General features: G+C 35.7%; 2 protein-coding genes across 2 annotated transcripts; one reads left to right on the plus strand and one right to left on the minus strand.

Moving 5' to 3' along the window:
- Window positions 1-2,861: 2,861 nt before the first annotated feature.
- Window positions 2,862-18,059, minus strand: LOC110412551 (DNA glycosylase/AP lyase ROS1-like). The gene is made up of 21 exons (XM_021423107.2): window positions 17,945-18,059; window positions 9,578-10,583; window positions 8,852-9,468; window positions 8,290-8,749; window positions 7,892-8,185; window positions 7,647-7,737; window positions 6,483-7,509; window positions 6,291-6,370; window positions 6,142-6,226; window positions 5,962-6,053; window positions 5,807-5,875; window positions 5,659-5,695; window positions 5,487-5,569; window positions 4,789-5,214; window positions 4,518-4,554; window positions 4,386-4,443; window positions 4,049-4,185; window positions 3,854-3,919; window positions 3,634-3,748; window positions 3,522-3,560; window positions 2,862-3,253 (listed from the first exon to the last, which is right to left on the minus strand). The coding sequence occupies exons 2-21, from the start codon at window positions 10,566-10,568 to the stop codon at window positions 3,069-3,071; spliced, it is 4,989 nt and encodes a 1,662-aa protein (XP_021278782.1). The 5' UTR covers window positions 10,569-10,583; window positions 17,945-18,059; the 3' UTR covers window positions 2,862-3,068.
- On the plus strand, window positions 12,370-18,568 carry EMB1211 (MORN (Membrane Occupation and Recognition Nexus) repeat-containing protein). The gene is made up of 11 exons (XM_021423110.2): window positions 12,370-13,234; window positions 13,741-13,812; window positions 14,137-14,226; window positions 14,341-14,514; window positions 14,790-14,880; window positions 15,338-15,400; window positions 15,499-15,565; window positions 16,445-16,548; window positions 16,629-16,755; window positions 16,883-17,628; window positions 17,979-18,568. The coding sequence occupies exons 1-11, from the start codon at window positions 12,594-12,596 to the stop codon at window positions 18,387-18,389; spliced, it is 2,586 nt and encodes an 861-aa protein (XP_021278785.1). The 5' UTR covers window positions 12,370-12,593; the 3' UTR covers window positions 18,390-18,568.
- Window positions 18,569-19,566: the final 998 nt, after the last annotated feature.

A 19,566-nucleotide genomic window follows, 5' to 3' on the forward strand; every position in this document is an offset into this window, starting at 1 on the left:
CATATTTTCTTTTCCCTTCAACGTGAGCATATTTTTATCGTCACTACTCGCTATCCGTCCTTCCGCATGCACCACGTCATTTATATTAACCCCATTAACCCTCTCATCTCATTTGACTCTTCAACAACTTTCTAGGGGACAAGTCAGAAATACATTGTCTACAGAAGGAAGGAAAGAGAGAAACGAGAAAGACTGAAGGAATTAATTAAGCAAAGAGATTGGTTTTTGGGTGGTGCCTTTCAGAATTTGGCGTTTCTTTCTTCCGTGTGATTTTGCAGAAACTGATGAAGAAAAAACAGTTCAAATTCTAGCGAAAGCCGATCAGATCGCTGATGAATTAAAAGGAAAGGGGGCTTCGTCTTCTTTTTTATTTTTTATTCTCTTGTTCTTTCCCGTGTTACATCAATGGATTCGCATAAATTCCTTGGTGGTAAAGGAGGAGGATATTCGAAAGCTCACATGTGCTTGCAAAAGATCCTTAGCATCATCTGCTCTATTCCTCCAAACCAACAAAACCCAAAAGCCAACCCATCTTTTCATCGTCAACTTCTTCAACTTGATTCTCCCTCCTCCTCATCAAGCTCCCAGGATAAGGCCCAGTCTTTTGGTAATCAGGGTTTCCTTATTGACTTGAACTTGGAGTTGACTTCGTCACCAGAAACTGAAAGGAATTCGGATGCTATTGAAGCCAACTCAAATCAAGAGAAAAACGAAAACGAAGAGAAAAGAAACCCAGTTCCTGAAATCGACGTTGAAGATGAAAAGAAGGAAACGGAGCCGTTTTGCAGGAGGGAGCTCGGACAGGAGGAGGGTTCGTTAGCTAATTTGCTTATTGAGACAGGGGATCTGAGTTCGGCAAATGGAGAGTTGGAACGTGGTGGACTCAGTGGCGAGTTGGAAACTCAGGAGATAAACGGGAAGGAATCGATGGAGAAAGGGAGAGACTGTAGGGTGGCGGATTTATACGGACCTTTCGACGAGGCTTCGCAGGTGGTCCGAACGAAACGCGGGAGGAGACGGGTTTTGCCGTGCAGGTACAAGGATTCGGTGCTTCAGCCGTTGGCGCGGATTTCTCGTTCTAAGAAACGATAGCGTTTAAGGTGATGAAATCCATGTAGTTTTCGTCTTTAAGATATTCCTCTCCTTTTTTTAAAGCTTTTAATCTTGACTGGATTTGAACTTAAAAAATTGCTCATTGAAATATTGTTGTAATTCCTGGTTAAATTATGTATCACTTATAATATCTAAGTCTTGCACGTAACATAGAAAAAAGAAAAAAAAGGGAATTTAGCTTTGAATATTTTTATGCAAATTAAGCTACACAAGGATAGTAATAAGCAGTACAATTTCCTGGAAAAATCCTAGGCAACAAGTCAAACACACGCAGAACAAGTATAAGAGGTGCATCAAGTCATATTTTTCGTAATATAATATATTATATATTTGACAAGACGTGATACTCGTCTCTAAAAGAAGAATAAGAGAAAGAATACGTGAATTAAGAAAATAGTTAAATGATTATTTTAATTAATATTTAGATATTACTCGTAAAAATGCACCAAAGAATAAAAATACTTATATATATATATATATATATGTATAAACCTCAAAAGGTTAAAAGGGTAACTTTTTAGAAGTTGAATAATATTTGAATGACGTGTGAAGCTACAACAATGTTAGACGGAAAAAGTTCGAATCTTAAAATGTGTAAAAATCTGTTACCCACCGTTAAAGGCCAGAATTTGTTGACGGCACTGCACATACATCACTCCAAGGCGTCATGTTATTATAATATATCTTGTCAGTAGAGACATAGGATTTTGTTATTAAAGTTGAAACCTCAGAAATTACAAAGGAATCGTGAAGATAATTTCTTAAAAGCTTATCTTCCTTAAAAACAATTAAAAAAAAAAGGTAGGCTTTTTGATTTATTGGTTAGATTCTTTTTGATTTATTAATCTTCGAAAAATATTTTAAAGGGAAGATCTCGCCATGAAGAATTCGATTTTGAATTAAAATTATAGATCAAGAGTGTTCAATTTTCGTTTATTTATCTCGTGTAGTTATTGTTATTTCTGTTGATAATAAAATTGAGATAAAATTAAATATATATCAACATAATTATAAAAAAAATAAAAATGAGACAATTTATGAGAATTACGGTATACAATAAGACAGCAAACATAGACAAGGGATTTAGTTTCTGTTAAACACGCTTTTTGAAGGTCAATTTTGTTGTACAAATTGACCAAAAACACCTAAGGGCAAGAAAAGAAGAAATTATTTTGGACCATTTCCACAGTATTTGGAATAAATGTTTTATAACGCGGGATGCCTTTGACCAGGAATGGTTTACTGGTCACTTAATGTAACCAATATCACGTACAGTGAGACCAATATGAGCATGTGCGCCAACGTAATTGGCAAATTCATTAAAAGGGAAGGAACCATGATTAATGTAATGGATCGTCCGCGTGGTCAATCTAATTCAACAAATTAACTTTGTTAATAATTATTTTATAACATACCTATTTAATATGTGAACATAGTTCGGTGAGAATTGAGAATTATCTATTTGTAGAATTTGTTTAAGAAGACTTCAATAAATTTTTAAGAGGATGTCAGCTGGCATTTTAATTAGCTCTTAATTTTTTTTTATTAAAGCTCAAATCTTAAAAACGCTTATGTATTATAATAATAAATAAATTTTTAAATTTTAATTTTACATAAACAAACTATTCTTTCGATACAACTTCAACCAATAACCAATAAGATGATCAAATGTATCAAATTTTTTTGACCACATCAACTCATCAACTAAAATTAAAATTAAAAACTTGTTATTGATTTAATTGAATAAATTATCATAATAACAAAATATAATTTTCTTTTCATTCAGTAAACTTTACATTACTTATATCGTCATTTGAATTTAAAAAACCTTCTAACTTGAAATCTCTAATTAAAAAATACTATCTATTACAAATGGAAATGTTTTTCTATTATATATACCACTCATTTGGTAATGATAAATTATTTACAAATTGAGGATTGCAATGAAAATCGTTTCAGTTTCTGTCATCAATTATATGTCGTTTTTCTTTTGCTTTCCTTTTGCCACCTTTATTGGACATCCCATCTTCTCTTGTTTCTCTTTTTACCTTCTCCATATTACTTGGTGAGCAGTGAAATCTTCTTACAAGTGGTCTAGGAGCCCTTGTACTACGCTCAAATCCTCTCACACAAATAACACCTGAAAAATAAAAAAGTTTTAGTTCTAAAATTTGACTACCACAGATTATGTCAAGGATCAAAATAAAACATGTCTGGCAAAATATAGTAACTGACTCATGATAGCTAATAAGAGCTTGACTCAATAGTTAAAGATTCATTCAGTCTGGCCTTGGGTTTGCACCACTCTGACCTTTCATTGATGCTAATTGTATATCTTGTTCTTGACACAATCAGCTATAACAACAGTAAAACTCTTGAGGAAGGGTTTTTAGGAACTTCTTTCGTACCTTTCCAACAGCATTTCTGAATTTCTTCCATTGATAAACCTGTTTAAACAAGGTATTTTATGAATAAAATGTTTGAGGTTTACATGTTGAACTGTGAATCACAATTATTTACCTCTGAATATTGCTGTTGCTGATGATCCAAAGTATGCAGTCCTAGTTCTGAGATTATATATCAAGTCCCTTGAAATGTTAACGGGTCGAAGACTAGTTTCATGATCAGCAAATACCTATGCAGGAGATCAAATGTTATATGGCAGAAGTTTTTTATCCACAATTTTAGTTATCAGATAAGAGTTTGATTAAATACAAAAACATTATATGAATGGTTTCACCTCATTCACTTGAAAGTATGTTCCATTCAGTGGAAAGCTACGTCTCATTGCTACTCTACAAGGTATCTGTTCATACAATTAGTAATTTAGTAATATATATTGCAACCACTTTTGCAAGGATACGCACACAATTTAAGTTTTTCATTTTGTGGTGGGTGGGGATGGGGTTTATGAAGTGATGCTTTGTTCACTCACCAAAAGAGTGGCACGGACTATATTGGCATTCTGCTCCCTAGTATTGTTGCATGAAAAACATGTTTGATCATTGCAAAGCTCAAACTCCATAGAATTGCATGTCTTCCTTGATGGCACCAATGAGTCTTCAGTTTCACCTGACACCATATATTGCCCCAGTGCAAGACATTGTTTCATAATGTGAGAATAGGCTTGAAAACTTGGGGGAATAACCATCTTAGAGTCCAGAGAACATATTGTTTCACCTATCAATTATATGCTAATTTTTATGCACTAATGGATTATTAAACATAAATTGGCTTGTTCATGAATGTATATTGTTTACTTTACATCATACCTGGTCTCCATATAGCAAGATGGTACTGCACTTCTTCATCGGATTCTGTTTGTTCAAGCTGTAACAGATAAGAGGTAATGAGACTTTAAATTCATGTATCATAGTACAATTTTATTGGTTGGGTCAACTTACCTGTTCTAGAAGAAAGTGGTTTCGTGGCAGTTCATAACTGCATGAGAAAAGTAAATTGTTAGTATTAATTGCCTATGTTTGAAATAATAAGATAATCTGTACCCAACAAAACAAAAAAGATTATCTTCTAATGACTATGAAGTTTTAACGTACAGTACAAATAGTATTGCAAATTATTTGGCACAATCTAAATAATTTTACCTTTTTCTATTAGGTTCCTACCCTGATTTCAACGATACACAATAGGTTTACATGAAAGATGACTACTTACACTAGATGCTCTGTTCTTAACCGGCTAACATACTTCAGTTTCGGAGCAGGAATTGAAGCTGCTTCTGGAGTCAAAGCAATTATTGCTTTTGAGCTTTCGCCATCTTCAAACACGGTATTGCTGTTGTCCACGTAGCTGCACAAACTTGTCCTAAAGTTTTCAAGATTTAGTCTGATAATAGGAATTCCTTCAGAATCATATTCAACCTCTAGTTCCTCTGATTGTGGAGATTCAAGTTTTGGCAGTAGTTCGATGGTTTCTTGAATGTCAGGCTCACAAATCTCGATTTGCGGTCTAGAACAATGAAATGGTGTAGCCTCTGATGAAGATACCAATGGTAGGTGGTCGAAAATTGCAGTTGAACCGTCAGGAACTGATGGACTCACATTCATTTTATCAGATGGCCCTGGCAGTGCAAGCCTTGAACTGCATCCAGCAGTTTTGATTTGTAAGAACAAGCTATTTATGATATAAATCTAAAAGGGGAAGTTTATAGCATGCAGAAACATCTAGCTGCACCTCTTTATTTCTTACACGAGGATGACAATTGAGATCTTAGAATGTTTTGTTATTTCCATGATCTATAACTATGGGGAAATCTATTTTTCCTAATTCAGCATCTAATGTTCCCTATAAGTTCCTATTAAATCCAAAATAAAACTGGCATTAGTAATTTTAATTATCGATGTGATACAAACCTTGCAAATGCACTTGCAAAGTGTCTGCAATCTGCCCTCATTGGACAAGCATTACAATTTGGATTTTTCTTGGTGCAGAAAACCTGGAAAAATTTTGAAGTATGTGGTAACCATTTAGCATCTTCAATAAAAATAAATAATAAGTGAAAATGACAGTATCATGATCAAATACCTTTCCAAAGGTTATCATCTGATAATGTAGTTCATATCTGTATCAAGCAGTATGTCAAAGTATTAGTTAATAAGCTTAATGAAATCAGCAAATATTCTGTCATCTTAAGATTGTTTAATATATAGGAAGCTTTGGAATTTGGAATTACAGTGTTTTCTGGTCTAAGGTGCAGAGTCGCGGCCAGAGGTATTTCTGAATGGAATCCATTATAGGGTACCTGCACAAAAATATTATTAGTGCCTTTTCATCCTTTTTTCCCCGGTAGAAATTAGTGATTTTGCTTCTCAGCTGTATGATGCTTACTGTTCAAGGAGATGTATCTGAAGTTCTTCAGGCAGTGGTTGGAGGGGAACCCATCCTAGACGTACCGCTATTCGACCAACATTTGTGTCAACCTTGTTGAAGAAACAACCAACTTTTTGAGTGAAGAGATCAATTTCATTAACGAACAAGTAATCATTATTTTAATAGATTAAATCTTACTGGGAAGGCAACATTCTCCAGTGTCAAAAGCCGTACGCACTCAACACTCTTCAACCCCAGTCCATCAACTTTCAGCAGGTATTCCCTATAGGTATGGAATAAACATGAGTATATGCAAATTTAGCAGGTTCAAATATTCGTGGGCTTACTTCGCTAAATCAGGTGGGACGTTTCGTAGCCATTCAAGGTCAAGGCATTCATGTAGTTTAACCACTCGGTTAAGGAATTTCTGCAAAAATGAACAAATGAGCATATTTGTAAGAGCAATTTTCCATCTGAGTTACAGTTTTATCTCGAATAAACCATGCTGAATATGGTGTTCTAATACGTAGGTGCCTTACTTGGATTTTCCCTGCAATTACTCTGTGCTGCCCTCGTACTTTAATGGCATCTGCTACATCTTCAATGTCTGCAAGCCTGACTGCCTCCCAGTCCACAGAATCCATTTGATCGCTACTTCTTGGGCCAGTGGAATACTTTATCCTTAAACTATCCCAGTCAAAATTGTCTTCTGCTTTCTTACTATTTTTATTCTTTCCCCTTGAAGTAGATTCATCCTTCTTTGGTGATTTCCCTCTACCCCTTTTCTTGCTAATAGTAGGTGCATCATCATGCTGCATCGTAGTCTTCTGAGTTTGTTCTGCTTTGTCTATAGGGAATACAGGCGCATCAACTGGCGTCTTTTGAGACTGGAAGCGCACCATCTCTTCTTGGAAGCAGTGTCTAGCATGGGAAACTTCTCCAACTTCAGCTTCTGCCTCTTCCTTTGGTGCAAGGGGTGTACAGCGCTTGGCTTCATTATGTACCTCTAAATCTTCTGAAATCTCTGGATGATCTACCTTCAGATTGGAAGTGGGAAGGGACATATCAAGGGAATCTTGAGAACAGGACGGAGAGATATGTCCGCAGCAACCTTTCAGGTTAGCTGATCTCTTTGAACTGGATGTTTCATTTCCATGCTTCATCTCATTACATTCATTTTCCGGTTTCTTTTTGCATGATAATATCATATTTGGGTTATAGCGTGATTCCTCTGGTAAGTTTGTGTTTTTAATCTGTGGACTGCCTCCGTAACCACTAGAAGTCTCCAAACTATTTGGCATGCACACTGATGTAATGTCTTCAATTTCAGTGGAGCTTGTTTCCTCTACCCCACCAACCAAGGTCTCTGTTCCTCTTCCCAATTCCATCTTCCTTTCTGGTTCAGGTTCACTGACAAAATACTTGTTACCCACAGCATCATATTCTGCTGCTATGCTTCTTCCAACTGACTCTTGGATACGTAAGATCTCCAGGACTTCATCACATGCTCTTTTCTGACATGTTGGCTGAGGGGGGAACTTTGCAGCAAGTGACATAAAGGCATTGCTGTGAAAGACAAAAAAGGCATTAAATTAAGTAATAATTCTCAATCATTATCTCTAAGTTTTCTACCATTGTCAATCTGTTAAAAAGAGAGCAGAGAAAAAAAAAAAAAAAATAAAGCTAAGAAATTTGTTATATACCTTGAAAGGTGGTCTGATACGTTCTGTGTTAGGAAAACTCCTACTGCTGAATCCAGAACTGAACCATTCCATTTTCTGAAGCCTCTATCCCCTATGAAAAAAGTTTGCTGTCAGTAAAGTTGTGCAAATCACTAACTAAAAATGTATATTGAAAATAATGGATTCTTATTAAGGCACATAATCATCAACAAAAAGATACCATAGATAAGGTAGAGATAAGCTGCTTGGCAAAGGATTCAATGTACCTTGTATTTGATACATACGCGCATTAAATGAGGATACATAACCAAAAAAAATTTCTCTTTCTTTTGCCCACCACTTCTCAGTTTCTTCGCTTGCTTCCTTTTCACTCCCGCCATCATCTATGTTCATCAGCAAGTTCCAAACTCTCAATGTCTCCGAGTCTAGGTCAACTTTCGACGATTTTTTCTTCTTAGTCCCTTGATAGGGAACCAGTGTGCCTTCATCACTGATACGCAAAGACTGCAGTTTCTGAATAATTAGATTAACGTCCTTTTTACTTAAGACTCCCTTTCGACCTGCATCACATGCATGATGTATTTTACGGAGTTAGCTTCAAGAAAATCGAAACGACAGCTTTTCTGTTATTAATGTTATGTTGTGTTGTGCCTAGGGAAAATACCTTTTGATTTGGTAGTGACATCTGGTGTGCTTTCCTTAGGTTTTCTCTTGCCTGTACTTTTCTGAGCTTCTGATGTGCTTCCCTCACCTTTGCTTTTGCATGTACTATTGTCAAACTCTTTTGGAGTTTCTGTCTTTTGAGACCTCTCTGTTAAAGCAGGGGTTTCCATCTGTGTTCCTAAAGTAGGGGCTCCCATCAACCTCTCCATTAAAGCAGATACCTCCATCTCTCCCATTGTGGAAAGATCCGTCTTATCAGAGACTAAATCATCATCACTCATATTAGTGACAATAGTGTTGTGGTGAACTGGAAATTCAGCAAATCCAGCATTGTGAGTTTGAAGCCCATGGTTAGTATCTGTCTCTATTACCCTTTGCTTGTCAATAAATGAAAGATCAATCTTTGCATCCACCTCAGGTACCTCTAACTTATCACTGAGTAAAGTATTCCTCTCAGGTACCTGTAGTATATCAATGAATAAAGCACCTTATAAGCTTCATTAGTCAAAGTTTAGGGTAACTTGCTTAAGAAAACTGGAGTTTGAGTGAATTCTACTTCTTACCTTCTGTGGCCTCTTCATTTGCAACCTCCTTTTTCTCGGACACCAATTAACAGTTAATAGTCTTTTCTTGCTCTTCTTGCCCTTCTTTGTCTCACCCATGAAAGTGAAACTGAACAAATTCAGTTTCCTTCTCCTTTTGGACCTTCTTTTCTTGTTAAGAGAAGCAGAACCCACATGTTTAGCATCCAAACTTTCAGATTGAAAATCCAAAGCCCTTGCGATAGGTGCTTTGGTTTCATTGATCTCTATGATCAGGTTGCTTTGGATGTCAGATTGATTTTTGGTCTCCAATTGATTGAGAGCTGTGCCTTCAATGATGACATCCTTCAAACTGGAGCTTCTACGCTTCCCTACATTCTCAGATTTTGTTTCCTTAACTTGCTTTGGAGCTGAAACCCTTGGTTTCTTTTCCTTGGTTTGCTTTGGAGTTGCGAGCTTTGGTTTCTTTTCCCTTGCTTGCTTTGGGGTTGCAGGCTTTGGTTTGGTTGGCTCGCCATCAATTACAACTTTGGGCCTGTGTTTCTTCCTTTTTGGTTTGTGTTGTGTCTTCTTGGAATCTATGCAATCTTTGGCATCAATCTGCTCACAAGTTACATTTTCTTGCATTAAGCCATCATCTGAACCCAAAGTTAACTATATTAGAACATGTAATCTTATAATAAGAAAATAGAGATGCAACATAAATATATCAATGAGACACTAAAGGACAAAATCAGCATCCCTTACCCTGAACGAAGTTACGGTTTGAGCTTAATTTTTCACTATCAGGCTCCTTCATTACAGGGGAATTCTCAATCTTTCTGTCAGTTGAAGCAGTTTGTGATATTGCATCTGCATACACAGATGCCTGAGAAGTTTTAGGCTCTGGGAAACTAAGGAATTCTTTAAAAGGATTATGACTCAATACTGAATCACAATGACTAAGACCTTCATTCGACTCCCCAGAGCCCAAGATACCTAAACCTTCAATCACTCCACCAGAAACTAAACATGTGGATTCACCCTCATGAGTCTGCATTACTTGCTCTTTAGAACCATCAACCTCTTCCAAACTATAAATACTTATATTCAAATCTATCAAGCCTGGAGAACCCGAAAATGTCCTTTCTACTCCATCAAAACTCTGTTCCTTTTCCTTGCTTGTGCCTGTGGAGTCTGCAGACCCCAAGCTTGAGCCTCTGGTTTTATCTGAACTATGTTCCTTTTTCATACTTGCATTCAAATCTATCCATCCTGGAGCACAATCCTGTCCCTCCTCCTTTCTAGCATTGAAATTTATCGTCCCTAGAGAATCCAAGCTCATGTTCAAGTCTATTATGGGGGCAGAATCCAAACATGCGCTTTCTGTTCTGTCAGAATTTTGCCCCTTTTCGTATCCTGTCAATGCCACACAAGAACCAAACTGAACATTCTCTTCATCCGCAGAAATCATAGTAACACAAGTAACGGATGGTTTGTCAGAATCAATTTCTTGTTGAGTAAACAGAACGTTCTTTTCATATGAAGAACTCATCGCAAAAGAACTCCCAAATAACGAGTCGAAATCTTTTTCTTGTGTAGCAAGCTTCTTTCTCGAACGTTTTTTAACATAAACGTTCTTGGTCTGCGGCGTTCCTGGAACCCAACAGCGTTGTTCTTTCCTCCCTTGTTTTTCCTCCATTGCATCGCTAAACTTAGCCCTTTTTGGTGTTCTCTTGTAAATATTATACCCTGACATTGTTTCAGGTTTAACCTAAGAACCAAAGAAACCACGTAAATTCTATTGAGAAAAAGCAAAACCAGAAACAAAGAGAGACACAGAGAGGGAGAGAGAGAGAGAGTGAGAAATAAGGGCCAGTAAAAGAAGCGTAATTCAGGTGAGCAGTAAGCAGTCAAAAACAGTAATAAAGAAACAAACATAAACCCCGCTATAAAAACAGGTAAGAGAGCTTATTGCAGTCAAATTCGTCAGAAACAGCTTAAATAATTAACATTAAAAATAAAAAAACAATGCCCAAAAAAGCTATTGCTATGATGATGCTATAAATTGTGACTGAACTTTTGAAACTGTAAGGAAACTGTACTCACTGGATACAGTCAATGCTGCATAGAATTCAGAGACGAGTAGAGTTTAAAAGAGAAAAACAGTGAATGTTGGTTTTTTGGGAGACAACAGCATGGAAGGCTTTGCTGTTGGACGATAACAGTAAAATTGGTGGTTTAGTTTCACAAAAAGAAGGGTTGATGAGTTTGATTTTAACTGTGCTGTCGAGGTCCAAGGAGACCGGATTCTTCTCAACTTTCCGAAGGGTTTACGGCTTTAGGCTCTGTTCTGCGTCAGGTTTTGAATCCAAGTTTGGGCCCTGGTTTCCTTGTCATTGGATGTGCTCTCTGATTTGGGCTTCGCCATGGTTGTCTTTATAGTACTATTATAAATTATGATTTTATATTTTTAATTTAAAAAATATGTCTAATACATACTAAAAAACTCATATTTACATATTCAAGGCTTATCTTATTTCTTTTAAATCCGTGACATTTTATTTCACCTAATTGGTCAATGTTTTTGTTGTACTAGTTTTTTTATCTAAAGACTCTCATACTACTTTGGGTCTACATCAATGAAGATTTAAGTTTACTTTGATATTTATATTTAGGTTTGTTTTAATATTAAATATCACATACTGAAACATAAATTCAAGTTTATGTTACTTTAAACCTTAAAATATAGAGCTTAAATAAACTTATAAATCACAGTCCACATTCCTAATTCAAAAGATATGCCTGATGGTGAAAAATCTATATTTATATATCTAAGACTCATTTAAGCTCTTACTGATATAAAATTCGTGACATTTAAGTCATCCATAATACTTATAATTTAAATTTTAAAGAATTTTCATAAAAATATATGTATATTTTTTTATTATATTTAATTATTTTTTTATTTATATTAAATAAATTGTTATGATTAACGATTAATTATATATTATTAATAATAAATATATATTTGATTTAATAAAAATATAAAAATTTAATTAAATATAATAAAAAAATAATTTGTTTAAAATTTTATAAGTAGTTAAGAGAGTTTTTAAAGTGATATACTTTCTTTTTAAATAATAGAGATAGAATAAATATGAAGGGGAAAGTAAATAAGAAATTTGGAAAAGAAATATGAAGCTACTTTATATTAAATATAATGTTAGATTTTTTTTTTAATTTAAGAAAGAATATATGCTACTCCTTTTTTTTTCATTCATCTAGGTAACAAAAGTGATAACTAAATAGGAGATCTCAATATAATTATTATTAATATTATTTTCTATTCGTTCCAAAATTTTAATCACAAGCTAAAAAATAAATAGATAAATAAATAGTCTTTTATTGTTTTATATATATCAACAATTAAATTTAAAATCTTCGCAAAATAATTTATACACTTATCATGTATTAAACACATTGATTAATTAATTATTAGCTTTATAAGTTTATAATTAAATAAACAGTAATAAGTTTACAACTTGTAAATGTTCAAAAGAAAAAAAAACCTACTGGTCGATTATATTGTAGGATAATACTTCAAAAAAAGGAAAAGACAAAATCACCCGAAGACAAGGAAAAGGCCAAAATGCCCAAAACCCTTTTGAAGTGATAAACCACTCTGTCACTCTCTGCTCTCAGCTTCCCTTTGTAACTATCGTTCTTCACACTTTCCACCTTATCTTCTTCTTCCTCCTCTCTTTCTTTCCCCTCTGAAACAATGTCTAACGAAGGAGAACAACCCACTGAGCCACAACAAGACCCAGAAGACGAGGAAGAACAGCAAGTACAACAGCTCACTGTGTCACAACAACAATATCCAGACTCCGACTCCGACTCAGACTACTCCTCCTCTTCCTCCGACGACTACATCGAAGAATCCGATTCCGAGACTCTCACCTACACTCGACCCGGAGACGCCCTGCCCGAAGCCGAAAACACCCCTGAAACGAACATCCGCAAGTATACTCGAGTGCTCGAGAGTAAAAGATTCAAGAGAATCCAAGAAGAAGAAGACCAAGACTACATTTACAACGAAGACTTATGGGATTTTCCAGAAGATCCCGAGAATTGGCGGGAAGAGGATTTGAAGGAGTATTGGGTGGATGCTCCGTTGGAGATGACCAAACCCGGGTGGGACCCGGTTTGGGCTGATGAGGAAGATTGGGAAATTGTGAGGGATGAGATTAAGGAGGGTCGGGACCCGGGGATTGCCCCGTTTTATGTTCCGTATCGGAAGCCTTATCCGGCTATACCGGATAACCATTATGATATTTCGAACCCCAAAGCGGTTATTGAAGAGTTGGATAGGATTGAGGAGTTCCTCATTTGGGTCAGCTACATTTTCCCTGATGGAAGCTCGTATGTCAAAGAAACTTTCTTCTCTTTTTTTGGCCTTAATTTGTTAGTATTTTTGTTGCTTGAATTTTTTTTTGGAAAGGTAATGCATTTACTTTATAAGAATATCCGAATGTGGTAATTGAGGAACTTTGGTTAAGATTCAGAAGTTTGTCAATGAGGTAGCTACATTCTTTCATAGGCTTCATGTGGTTATTGTTTTTGCTAGTTAAATTTTGCTAGTGGGGTTTACATTGCTTTTGAGAATGCAGAAAGCAAAAAGTGCCGTCAGATATACAAACAAAAGTTGAATATGCTTTGAAGAGTCAACTTCAAAAAATGTATAGCAAGGTGCAAAATTATAGATTTATATGGGGCAGCTATATATGAATGTATATTGTGGTTAACTCATTTACTCATTTCCAATCATACATTTTGTTTGTCCTATGTTTGAAGTGCATAGTTATGGTATGCCGGATTAGTTAACTTGTTTGATTGCTCATCGTCTTCAATTTTGCACTTTGTTCAAGGTATGAAGGCACTGTTTGGGATGACTTGGCTCATGGAAAAGGTGTTTATGTTGCAGAACAGGGCCTGGTCAGGTATGTCAGTATTTAATTCAGCACCCTACTTCTGTTTGTTTATCTCTGTTTCTCTATCATAAGGTTGTTTTTCACCTTTCTTCATATAGATCTTCTTTCAAGGCCACTTAAACACCTAGATAAGGCTGTGCTTGAGTGGTAGGGACTGAAATGTATGCTTTTATTAATTGACCCTGAGAATGTTGTAACAATTTCCACCCTCTTATTGGGTCTATAAATTTTTACTGTGTTGGGATTATGAGGTGCTTCAAGTACCATTCTATGCTGCTTACAAAAGGTTATTACAACAAAAAAACAAATCTTACAAGATATTTCCTTTCCTAGGTATGAAGGTGAATGGCTGCAAAATAACATGGAAGGTCATGGGGTCGTTGAAGTTGATATTCCTGATATAGAACCAGTGCCAGAGTCCAAGTATGTAATAGTTGTTACTATTTATGATACTCTTATGTTATGACATAGGTTTTACAATCTGAGGAATAGATATTTACATGATATAATGTGGTTGAATGTTTCCAATTTTTCTAGGCTTGAAGCAAAAATGCGAGCTGAAGGGAAAATAATATCAAGAGATTTCATGTCCCCAGAAGATAGAAAATGGTTAGAGATGGATGTTGAAGATAGCATTCGTCTGGCTGGAGGGCAGTATGAAATTCCATTTTACGAGAGTGATGAGTGGATTAAACATTTTGGGAGAAAACCGTATGTTCCACTATCAAGTTGTATATTTCTTTAGTTTTTTCATTACTTTCATCCTTGCATTTGAATCTGCACTTATTTTTATAATAATGCTCATGTTGGTTTTGTAGTCTTTATCTCAATTCTCAGAAGTACTAGATTGGACATTTATGTTTTATAATGAATGCTATTTTCTGTGTTTTGAGCATGTACTTCACTTTTCTGCTAATATTTGTTGAGCCTTTAGTTGGCATGTAACTCAATTTATGGTGTTATCGAGACCAATGTTTCTGTTTCAGGGAAAAGGGTCGATACCGCTATGCTGGCCAGTGGAAGCAGGGTAGAATGCATGGATGTGGTGTATATGAAGTCAATGAACGCACCATCTATGTACGTGCTTTAATATAAACCAATTTTTTGAGGCTCAACTTATGTAATGAAATTTATTTCTTCCATGAAGATTTGGATTGGTTTATACATAAGATCAAATACATGCTACTGCACCTCAGCTCTAGACCATGATGTTATAAGCCTCTGTTTTGTTTTAAATAATGCTTTCTAGTAACATACAAATTTGAAAACAGAAAATTTATACAATATGTTTCAAGAGAACAATGTTAAGATATGATGATCTTTAAAAAAAAAATGAGAAACAAAACACTCATCAATCAATTTGGTTAGTGGTTGATATGATTATGTAAATTGTTTCTTTTTTTTAAAAAAAAAAACAAAGTCTTCTTAGAATAATATCTCCCTTGTTGAATGAACCATTTCTCTCAGCTACCTAAGCATTCTCTTATAAGACTGCTTGACTGCTTATGTTACTGCATAATTTATATGCATGCAGGGTAGATTCTATTTCGGAGATCTATTGGAGGATGCATATGGTTGTGATGAGAACATTTCAGCGGTATTATGGAATTTTTCATGCTTAATAAATAGTTCAAAAGAAAATATGGGAAAAAGAATTCTATAATATGGTCTTTCTCTCACATTGTAGTCTTTCAGATGCATGCTGGTATAGCAGAGGTTGCTGCTGCTAAGGCTCGGATGTTTGTTAATAAGCCAGATGGAAGTATGTAGTCTTGACTCAATTAACAATTACATTTGTATAAGCACAAAATGTTGTTTGACATGGCAACTTGCTAGACAAGGGAACAAGTGATTATGCCTATATCATATTCTTGCCAAAGAATTGCTCATAGCAGAAATATCGTACTTTAGATAATTCTCTAGTGCAAGTTTCTTGACAAAAATGTATAACATCTTTAAAATTTACAAGTTGTTTAGGAAAATATGACATATTCTCTTATAATTGTCCCTACAAGTGTCTGACATGATGGACATGAGTGTTGTGTTCTCTAGTGTCCATGCCGATCAATGTTTCTAGAGTGTGACATAAATCATGGTTGTAGAACTATGCTTGAGTGAGAACAAGAAAGAGAAGAAACAAAAAGGAAAATAGAAGTGGGAGACCTTTGTATCTTGTGCAAACTGGATAAGTCAACATCTTAACTTGTGCTGAAGTTGAATCTTTTAAAAGTTGTAGAAACTTATTCATAGATATGGATTGGGTTTATCAGAAGTCATTGTTGGTAAAAGCCTTCATAGAAATCTTCTGCTAATCTTATGTTTTGGGTGCAAAAGGGAGCTCATAGAGGATTTCATGGAGCATGTTGACAGCTATTGTGTAAAATATGTTTTTGGGGGTTCCAGAATATGATCAGAACTTTGAACACAGTTTGTTTGTTGGAGTTTCATCCTCTATGCAGAAGGCCTGACTTGGCTATTCTCTGAAGTTTGAATACCTGTATTTCTTGTTCAATATTTAGCATAATTCAATTGATACTAGAAATTTAGCTCTGCATAAATTACTATCTGCCTTTTGACTTTTAATCGCTGAGAATTTGAAAGATTAACATCTTATAGTCATGCTATTGATTTGCTTATACAGTGGTTAGGGAAGAGAGGGGTCCTTATGGTGATCCTCAACACCCCTATTTCTATGAGGAAGATGATGTGTGGATGGCACCAGGCTTCATCAACCAGTTCTATGAAGTAAGTAAAGTTTTCTTTTTCATGGTAGATACTTCCTAAGATCATGAAAAGGAGAGGTAATAAGTAAGTTTGTTGGGCAGGTTCCTGATTATTGGAAGACATATGTGCATGAAGTTGATCAGGAAAGAGAAATGTGGTTAAACTCCTTTTATAAAGCTCCCCTGAGGCTACCGATGCCCGCTGAGCTTGAATATTGGTGGTCAAAAGGTATTCTTCCTCATTTCCTTTGCCAATTCTTAGCCTTTGAAAGTTATAAAAAGAATCTTCTTCTTTTTTTTTTTGTGTTTTTGTTTTTTGGTTCGTTGAAATGTGTGCTTTACAATTTCTTCATCAGATGAGACTCCTGAGTTTGTTCTTATCAACAAAGAACCAGAGCCTGACCCTGAAGATCCATCAAAACTAGTATATACTGAAGATCCCCTCATTTTGCACACCCCAACTGGAAGATTAATTAATTATGTTGAGGATGAGAAACATGGGGTCCGATTATTTTGGCAGCCGCCTCTAAAAGAAGGTGAAGATGTGGACCCTGAGAAGGCTCAGTTCCTACCCCTCGGATTTGATGAGTTCTATGGACGAGAAGTGATTGTAAAAAGGGATAATATATGGAAACGATTCATAACGGCAATAGAAAATGCATTGAAGCCAGGATTTGATAAACTAGAAAAGTGGACTGAAGAGAAGAAGAAAGCTGGTGAGATGAAAATGAAGCTTATTGAAAAGGAACTTGACCTTATAGAGGCTGAATTGTGTTTGGAAGAGGCCATTGAGGACTTGGATGAGGAGTTAAGGATGAAAGAAAAAGAGGAGCAGAAGAAAGTGGAAATGGGTGTGCAGGAGGAAGAAGATACTTCTGTGATAGCTAACCAAGAGGAAAAAGCTATTACCAAAGAGGAGGGTGATGAAGATATAGAAGAGGAAGATGACGAGGAAGAGGATGATGATGATGCACCTACCAGTTTTGGATCTGTTGCTGCAGATCGAGGTTCCATAAAGAACGATCAGAAGGGAAAGAAGCCTAGGGAGTCTCCATTCTCGTCATCTTCATTGTCATTTGCTTCTTGTAGCCTTGTTTCGGCAGTAAGTTCTTATTCCATGAATTTTTATTTTCTTTCTTTTTCTGTTCCGATCATTGTGCAAACTATGTGATTGATTTACGAGAGAATGATCTGTGAAGGTGAACAATTTGCTTTATGACATTAGATTTCCAAAATTATTATTCATATGTAAACTGTGTTGAGTAGTCTCAATTTTTTGAGGTCTAAAATAATAGGGAGTTCATCAGAAAAGCTTTATCTTCCAATATCAAATGGCAACCAATCCAGGGATTAATGTCTACTCTGTTTATTTTGAGGATCCTTTATGCTAATAGAATAAGTATCTTTTATGAGATTACCTTGCTTCAATTGTTTTCCGTTGCTGCTTTGCAGGTTCCATCTATGTTGCAGCTATCAATTTTGTCATTGAAACAATGTAGATTACCACTAAAACCACATCCTCCCTCAAGTGTGGAAAACCCCAATGACCTCCTGAAAACAATTGATTCAGTCAGTTTCCCTCCAGTGCTTCACCATAAAGGAAGCTTGAGAGCATTTAATCAAGATCATCTAACTGTTCAGCGACAAAAATGCTCTAATGGACGGATGTCTCACTTGCACTCCTTATGTAAGATTTTGAAATGTCCTTCAGCTACTGCTAATACCAGAAGCAATCCAAAAAAACCTAGAAAGCATAACAGTTTTGGGCCACGTGCTGCACCGGAGGAATATTCAGACAGCATTTTATCTTTGCACTTTCCTGTGTATTATTTGGAATCATATACAGATACTAAATGGTGCTGAGCCTCATTGTAGAAACTTAAAACAGTTGAACCTAGGAGGGTCAGTTTTGTTGAGGCTGCATTTGATTGCTTTTTGGCCAATCTTAATTTCAAGTATGCATTTGGCTTTTATCTTTGATAAGAGGGAAAAAAAAATTAAACATTAAAAAAGTATTTCAAGTTTGGATATATTCTTCTGTATTAATAAATAGCTAAGATGGTCATCAAAATCTCATCTGGCTTGATTTTTGGATGCTTCATTTTAATGGTCGGTTTTCGGTACAGACTTTTGCAAGAATATGAGGATGGATGAAGTTCCATTCAGGCAATTGAGAAATGGAAGTGGATGATCAAGTATTAACAGTTTGGTCTGATTGTATTTTCACGTAATTTTTGAGACTAAGAAATGTTGTAATTTGTTAGAGACGAGCATGCTTCTGGAAATTCTTCAGTCACATACTTGCCCAGATGTTTCAGTGAACTTCAGAAAGAACAACATGCTTTACTAAAAGGAAGCCTCACATTGTCATGAAACCTGCACATCTGATGCTAAGTTCATCAGATTGAATACCTCAGCAAACTGTATCATCCTAGTCTCTATAACTGATTCACAATTAAACCACCATGAGACTACAGCATTTGAAGCAATCATCCTCAGTTTCGGAAATTTCCCAGCTTCCCTCTATGCTGCTGAGAAGTTTAGGAAGAAGAAAGAAGTAACAACAAATTAAAGTTTCTAGCATTGAAGCCTATGAAAATTTTACAAACTAACCCGATCCAGGGATTTTACCGTAAGATATCCATCACTTTGGTTCATAATCGTGTGTCAATTGAAACACAGAAAACAACCATACAAATCTGTACGTGTCCAAAAACCAAGTGACATGTGGATTATGTCCTTTCGACAGTCACTACGAAACATTGGCGAACATGATGTCACCCTGAGCTTGCTGGTTTTTCTTGTTAATACTACAATTTCAATATGATAAGAGGAAAATGCCTGAGTAATTAGAGTAACCAAAAGTCCAGAAAAATGAAATTAAAGGGCAAGCGCTAGCTTATAGAGTTGAAACAAGAAATGAAGTAGTGTGTATTCAGCCTAACAAAATTAATGACCCACGCTTTAGTTTGACAAAAAGGTGCTGGGAATTGCTTGCACCATATTCATACCCCAATCTACGCTGGCTCTTCTAACTTGA

This window comes from Theobroma umbraticum, unplaced genomic scaffold (assembly GCF_002168275.2).
Source record: "Theobroma umbraticum cultivar Fairchild unplaced genomic scaffold, ASM216827v3 scaffold_95.0, whole genome shotgun sequence".
NCBI classification, from domain to species: Eukaryota; Viridiplantae; Streptophyta; class Magnoliopsida; order Malvales; family Malvaceae; genus Theobroma; species Theobroma umbraticum.

Excerpts from the sequence above, each read along its gene's own strand:
- EMB1211 (XM_021423110.2), top strand. The coding sequence starts at position 12,594 with ATGTCTAACGAAGGAGAACAACCCACTGAGCCACAACAAGACCCAGAA. Across the intron at positions 15,566-16,444 it reads TGTTAATAAGCCAGATGGAA|TGGTTAGGGAAGAGAGGGGT; the intron begins GTATGTAGTCTT and ends TTGCTTATACAG. Across the intron at positions 16,756-16,882 it reads TGAATATTGGTGGTCAAAAG|ATGAGACTCCTGAGTTTGTT; the intron begins GTATTCTTCCTC and ends TTTCTTCATCAG.
- LOC110412551 (XM_021423107.2), bottom strand. The coding sequence starts at position 10,568 with ATGTCAGGGTATAATATTTACAAGAGAACACCAAAAAGGGCTAAGTTT. Across the intron at positions 7,510-7,646 it reads GTATCAGACCACCTTTCAAG|CAATGCCTTTATGTCACTTG; the intron begins GTATATAACAAA and ends TGTCTTTCACAG. Across the intron at positions 4,186-4,385 it reads TCTTGCTATATGGAGACCAG|GTGAAACTGAAGACTCATTG; the intron begins GTATGATGTAAA and ends ATATGGTGTCAG.